This window comes from Tenebrio molitor, chromosome X (assembly GCF_963966145.1).
Source record: "Tenebrio molitor chromosome X, icTenMoli1.1, whole genome shotgun sequence".
Lineage (NCBI taxonomy): Eukaryota > Metazoa > Arthropoda > Insecta > Coleoptera > Tenebrionidae > Tenebrio > Tenebrio molitor.
The window spans coordinates 4,749,291-4,756,701 of NC_091055.1; the positions used below are offsets into that span (position 1 = coordinate 4,749,291).

Here is a 7,411-nt window from a genome sequence, read left to right on the forward strand (position 1 = left end):
GCGTAGCTGGAGTTGATTTTGCAAAATCAGTGTCAAATCTGACGTCACGAATGAAGTGTGGCTGTTGGCGGTTGTGGACAAGCCTTTAAAATGGCGTTGTCAACAATGAGCACCTAGGTTTCTTAGATTAATTGCTGTATAAACAATTATTATATTAGTTTTAAAAGTTAATTTAGTTTAGTTAGAGTTGTATTAATTAAAAATGAACGGTTTGAGTTTTAGTGAGTTGTGTTGTCTGTTTTGTTGTCCACCTTTCCCGAGCAGAATAGCAGCAAAATTGGCATTTTTACCCCCAGAACCAACTTACGAATTTGTCTCAGACGAAAATGGAAAGTGTAGTTTTACGTTAACAGATCGTGCAGAATGGCAATATTCGGAAAGAGAAAAAGAAAACGTCGAGGGATTTTACACGAGAACAAATAGAGGGAACAGAATTGCCTGTTTGTTCGTTCGATGTAGTAATACTGCCAGATTTACCATTTTGTTTTCACATGGAAACGCCGTCGATCTCGGACAAATGAGCAGTTTTTATCTAGGATTAGGCTCAAGAATTAACTGTAACATATTTAGTTATGACTATTCTGGTTATGGGGTTAGTGCCGGGAAACCCTCTGAGAAGAATCTATACGCCGACATAGACGCAGCCTGGCAAGCGTTACGCACTCGCTACGGAATCAGCCCAGAAAACATCATACTGTACGGTCAGAGTATCGGTACTGTTCCAACTGTGGATTTGGCCGCACGATATGAAGTAGGGGCTGTCATTTTACATTCTCCCTTGATGTCTGGTATGAGAGTTGCCTTCCCTAATACCAAGAGAACCTGGTTTTTTGATGCCTTTCCCAGGTAAAGTTGTAATAATGTTGCATGTTAACCTCATTTTTCACTAGGATTTAGGACTCTAATTAAGGCCCTTCTCACATTGTTGGGCGGAAATTAAAACGCTCAATCAGCAGGAATGATAGTGTCGATGCGGTCTTAATTGCCAACGCTGATTACTAATTTTTATCCTAAACATGTGTTTTGCTTCCCAATAGTTCACAACACCGATCAATAATTTGTTCTTGTGTTACTTTGTTGTACACTTTATCTTGAATTATTTAACTAACCCTGAAATTAAACGCACGAGGAAGTAATCCATATGCTTAATTTATTTATGAGTGTCAATAAACCGTCAAAACTCGTCAATTTTTCAAAAATTTTTCTTAATTAGTCATACTCGAAATTTTCCATTGACACTTTATTCTTGAACCAATTAAATACGACTGTCGCCTTTGATTTATTCTTTAACAAAAATAATTAAATTCTTGTTTTAAGTTGATCAATTAACATTTTTGGTGGTCGTTGTTAATTCAAACTAATTGAAATGTCAGTAATGTTTCTTCGCCAATATTGGAAATTCCACGTGTTGAGAAAGGTACGTGGCGAAATTTCCATATAAACAAAGGTCAATTGAAACAATGACTGCAAATAAAATTAACTGAGTGATTGTTTTAGTAATTAAAAACCTTCGTTTATTAATGCACACCTAAAGCTACCGCTAGGCGTTGTTAGTCATGACAAAAGTCCAAATTTGTTCAACATTGACCTATTATGAAGTCGGTACCTTGTCTTTTAAACCCACAACCTGGCCACCTGATTTGCCAAACCTTGTAAAACCTTTGCTCATTTTGGGGTCATTGAATTTACTTTTACAAATAGGTGGCGATCATTATTTGTGTCAACATGTTCCGAGTGAAATTGGAATATCAAACAAAATTCAGTTATTTTCAGATACTACTTCTGAACGGAATCGATTTTGCAAGTGTAACTTTTTTTTCAAAATATGCATATATCGCAATCACTAGTTCAAATGATGTCAATCTTATCTTTTGTAATGAGTTTCTCAACTTTTAATCGATACAGTGGGTCCAAGTCTATGTTTTTATCGTATTGGAATAATCGCACCTATAAAAAATCGATTACCGTTATGATTAGTGTTGATTTGCAACGTACGGAAGCGTCGAAATTGATGAAATTAAGTATGCAAAAATTGGACTACGACTAAATGATTCTCATTGTAATTCAGCGGAATTAAACGACCGGAAGTGTTGTATCATTTTCACACGTCTGCAATAAACTCGCTGCTAAGACGTAATCGATTCGAATAGTTGGATTCTTTGATTTTTTCATTTTGTCTATTCATTATCACATCTAGGTACAGTTACATATTCTATTTATGTACGATTCGTGTGTAGAAATATCAGTTTTAACCGGTAACTTGTACGTTTACATTTCTAATTTCTGTATTTTATTTAATTGCTATTGTTCCACGTTTTTTTCTTTATTTATCGATACGAATAACTCATTTATTGAATTGATAAAACGTTTCCAATGCACTTATCAGTTACTATTTCTGCCTAGGATTTGTCATAGTTATTACTGATCATGATTGGATGGTAACAGGTTGGGCGGTTTTTAAAATTTATTTTTATTTATTACGCAGAGATATCGATAGATTGTTTTTATAATTTGGACATCTGTCAAAAACCGTTATTGCCTAAGCTGTATTATAGTGCGAGCGATTCTAATTTTGCAAAATCGATTTTTTTTTCCTGTGAAATTTAATCTGGCAACGAAACAGGTTTACTTTCTTGACATAAAAACTTACTGCTCAAAACATTGAGGATACTTAAGAGTTGACAACAGTGCCGTGCAGAAGAATTTACAAGTCTATTTGCGTGCAAATGATCTTGCATATATCTTTAGAAACATTTTTGAACATCGGAATTCCGAAACATAAGTTAGTGAAGATATTTTTAATAAAGTTTAGTACCCTGGTATCATCTATTTTTAACAATCGCTTTGTTGGCTTTTAATCTATCTCGAACATCAATTCTATTAACGCACTGATATTTATTTTAAAGATACATTTTGCATTTGTGTTCATTTATCACCCACACTCAATAATATTTTTCTATTTACGTGTGGGCGGCCAGACCAGATGAATATTATTATTAGAAACGAAGAAACTGTAGGAAGCCAAATTATCTTTTTTTTTTTTCAAACAACCTTTTTTTCCAGTATTGATAAAGTTCCCAAAGTTATGTCGCCAACCTTAGTTATTCACGGTACTGAAGACGAAGTTATAGACTTTTCCCATGGGCTTACCATTTTCGAAAAGTGCCCAAGAGCTGTCGAACCCTTATGGGTTGAGGTAATTTTACAAATCATTCGTTTAGCAAGTAGTCTCACGCACCTTCAAAAATCATCAAATACAGTGGAGAACATGGAATAACAGATGATGAGGAAGATAAAAACGTAGAAGAAGAAAAAATGTTTGCTTGATGAAAATTTACAGTGACTCTCTGTTTCATGTTCACCACTGTATGTGTGGCATTATAATTATTGATAGAAGCAAAAAGGATGTGATGGTTTTTGATGGGTTCGCATTGTGACAGGTGTTTCCGAACGCTTGCTAATAGAATTGTTATGAATGAGTGGAGGTGGTTGTAGTTTTCTGATGGGGGTGTTGCAGGGTGCGGGCCACAATGATGTCGAGTTATATAATGTGTACCTGGAAAGACTTAAACAATTCGTTAATGTGGAGTTAATCAACTGACAGCTACTGGGTACCGACGACTGCACGTTCAGTTCAGGAACCTCAAGTTCGGTGGAGGAGAAGTTGCTCTAGCCCGGGGCAGCGGACTTGGTGATCCGCCAGTCCGCTACGCCTCTGTACTGCCCTTCACCACACCTCGCTCTGCGCGCGCTTTCTGGCATTTTGGCACGTGCCGAACGTCAATGCAACAGCGCCCGCAGTTCGCCACATTCCCGCCAAGTGGCAGCGGCGCCACCATCGAAAGCGCACTCTCTGCCAGCTTGCAACAGTGTGCCACCAGTATGCCTTACTGTATGCCGCTGTATGGTTCTCGAAACTACTTGCTAGCACTAGTGTACATAATGATGTGGACTTTTAATTAAATAATCGGACAATCTTTCAAGTGATGCAATATTAAATGTAGTACCCATCAACGTAACTTTCAGTGTAACTATACAGTGTGGACTCTTTCTATTGATCGATGAAAAAAGTGTTTCATTTGGTGCATCGGGCTAATGTTTATATTCCTTCAAATTATTTTCATAGTTATTGTTTTTCATACGACTGGATGCTCGAATAATATACTTTACTTAAATATCATACAAATGTCCACCAAACATCGTTTTTCACCTTGGCTAATTAACCAGTTGTACAAATACCAACTCACTTTTTTAATACACTTCAAAATTACCAAGTCTAGAGTTAGTTAAATCAACTATAAAATTTCATATCGCTACTAATGTTTCGAAACGATATTAAAACATTTTTTAAAATATAAGAATTGACCGAAGTTGTTTAGCTGTTTTGTGGACATGGTGTATTTTATTCAATTTATTTATTATCTTAGTTTTTGTGTTCGATAAAATAATAAATCTGAGTGAGACAGAATACGCCGTTCCTTGAAGAACTATTGTTTATTCTAGCACCTCGCTGGTCCAAAATCAATTATTTTATTTGAACATAACACGATTAAAAATATTCTTTAATACGTTTTATTAATATGGTATATGAATTTTTTGTAAGTACCATATTTGGATTGTTTTATGTAACAGGCTAGACTCGCTTTTTGACAAAGTGAGAGACAATCGATTTTTGCTTTAAAAAGCTTTAAATTTTAATAACTGTAGCACAATGATTTAACACAAAACGTTCGATGAATTGGGGGTTGACAGGCTGCTGCATAAAACAGTCATTTATGTGAATATAGGCAATTTTTTATAGATAATATACGGATCATATTTAAATTATTAATGTTTTGTGATTATTTTGTGAAATTAAGTAACGTTTGATACATATCATTTTAAATTAATTTTGCATTTATAAACATAAGAATTATGTAAAATAACATTACTTTTTTAAGTTTTTTTTTCTTTTGTATTTGTTCTGTTAATGAATCTTCAAAATTTTACCTGAGTTGTTAAATTGTCCCTAAACACCTTTGCAACTTTTAATTTCAGAAAAATTAAAATAAATATATAAAAACAGTATTTATACAATTCTTTTTTGTTTTATTTCTGTAATTTAAATTCAGGCCACCTGACACATACCAGAGAACCTATTATTTCAAGTTTACGAATATTATTTACAAGACAATAAGACTTGTACTATTTACACAGAACACTAAACAAATCTATTCAAATAAGGAGAATAGTCTTAATAATTTCTGTTTAACACGTTAGCAGCTTAACGCTCAATTACTGTAAAAAGGCAGCAAACGTGTTAATTACTGAACCATGTTTTCTCATTTTTATAAACAAATCGTTAATAAAAAGTTTCAAACTCACGCGTTTCATTTATTTTCATTTAAAATTACATAATTGGTCTTGCAACGCTTTATGTCCGCGTTTAATTTGACCTGGATCTCCCGCCATGGTTTTGAAGCGTTGCCAACCTAAAAAACTTGCCGAACCAAAAAAAAATAATTACGTTTAAAATTTGCGTCAAATTTTTTATCGTTCTTTTAGTTAATGTTTGTTTAATTTTAATAAATAATTCTTTTTATGGCACGTGTGGTGTCATTTCTTTTTAATTTGTTTGGCGCGACGCGCGAATGTGTTGAAATTCAAATTTAAAATGTTGAATGTCAAGTGATCAGCTGTTGATGTTCCAGTTTGTGATAAAGGTTTTTAAACTATTATCATGTAATTAAGTTGCTAATCATCTAAATAAAAGTACCGCCAGTGAAGTGCACGCTTCCGATAATCGCTGATAAGAAAGGAGATAGTAATGTCAATTTTGGGAAGCCGTTCACAATTTTTTAGTTACGCTTTTAGAACATGGAGTAATGTTAATTCAGTGCAGTTGAGTAAGCGTCAGAGTACTTTAAGCAAACTAACTTGCACAAACAAGAAGAGTTTCATTCACCTGGAGAAAGGCCCGCGCTATATGTCAACAATGTTCAATACTCAAGAAAACCTTTCATCAGTATTCAGATTCACAGATTATGACTGCATCGGATTTGATTTAGATAACACTTTATCTCGCTACAAGGTTGGTGCAATGATTGAAATGGAATATGAATTGATGGCCAAGTTTCTTGTAGAAAAGAAGGGCTATTCTCAGGAGCACCTGTTGAAGAACCCATTTGATCACAATTTTATTCTCAGAGGTTTGATAGTGGACGACGAAAATGGCAATATCTTAAGAATTGGACCAGATGGCTACGTTTTGCAAGCGTCACATGGTACAACAATGCTTAAAGACAAAGAAATTGAAGAATATTACCCCAACCGCCACTGGGAACCCTCAGATGTTTTTGTTCGAAATCCTCTGAAAACATGGAATGGTCCCTACTCTGAAAGAATGCGCACATTATTAGATTATTTCGATATAGCCGCGAGTTTACTTTTTGCTCGTGCAATTGATTTAGTTGATCAAGAAAAAACTGAAAAACAGTCTAAATATTACGTGTGGCTTGATGTGCAAGAAGCTTTGCAGGATATGTTCAACAGACAGAATTTCCCAACTGGAGAAGGAGGTTACTTTGCAGAGATCAAATCCAGTCCAGATAAATATTATCACGAGTGCAGTAAACAATTGCTCAAATGGCTTAAAAACTTAAAGGAACAAAACAAGTTGTTATTTGTATTAACAGGATCTAATGTAGATTTTGCATCTCATACAGCTTTCAACACTTTGGGACCTGACTGGCGAGATTATTTTGACATAGTCGTGTGTTTTGCCAAAAAACCTGGTTTTTTCACCATGGAAAGAGATTTTCTAAGAGTTGAAGGTCATCATGAAGGTGAACCTGTCAGTTTATCTCAGTTGGAATTGGGAGGATTGTATTCGCAAGGGAACTGGACGGATCTTCACAAGTTCCTAACAAAACACGTTGCAAAAGACAATCCCAAATTTCTTTATGTAGGAGATAATTTGATTCAAGATATTTTCACCCCTCACATTCATTCTCAATGCGACACGGTAGCTGTGTGTGAAGAATTGGAAGCAGAAGGGGTTCAGGGATATGAACGGTGGCATCCAGATCAAGAGTTTCTCACGTCAACAGTGTGGGGGTCGTATTTCAAATGCAACAATGTCAACACCAACTGGTACGATCTGATGAAGAAACATTCAAGACTGTGTGTTCCGAGTATCGAGTACGTCGCAGCGTTACCTATTGACCACGAATTTCAAGGCAACGATGTATAATTAGCAGCAACTTGTTTTTTTGTTCGTCTTTTTAACAAACTGTATTTTATTTGTTGAAAGTAGTTTTAGTAAAATAAATAATTTTTGAAAAACTATCCTTTTTATACTTGCAGGGTCACCAGCGTACTCCTTCAGTGTAAAATAAAAACGATCCGGTAGAGGGCGCTTCGTGTTAATCAA

General features: G+C 35.0%; 2 protein-coding genes across 2 annotated transcripts; both read left to right on the forward strand.

The window, feature by feature from the left end:
• Positions 1 to 58: 58 nt before the first annotated feature.
• LOC138139805 (alpha/beta hydrolase domain-containing protein 17B) lies at positions 59 to 5,363 on the forward strand. Its single transcript, XM_069060309.1, has 3 exons — positions 59 to 846; positions 3,064 to 3,196; positions 3,518 to 5,363. Exons 1-3 carry the CDS (start codon positions 203 to 205, stop codon positions 3,599 to 3,601), a joined length of 861 nt encoding a protein of 286 aa, XP_068916410.1. The 5' UTR covers positions 59 to 202; the 3' UTR covers positions 3,602 to 5,363.
• Positions 5,364 to 5,507: 144 nt separating this feature from the next.
• Nt5a (5' nucleotidase A) lies at positions 5,508 to 7,324 on the forward strand. The gene is made up of 2 exons (XM_069060630.1): positions 5,508 to 5,803; positions 5,854 to 7,324. Exon 2 carries the CDS (start codon positions 5,966 to 5,968, stop codon positions 7,229 to 7,231), a length of 1,266 nt encoding a protein of 421 aa, XP_068916731.1. The 5' UTR covers positions 5,508 to 5,803; positions 5,854 to 5,965; the 3' UTR covers positions 7,232 to 7,324.
• Positions 7,325 to 7,411: the final 87 nt, after the last annotated feature.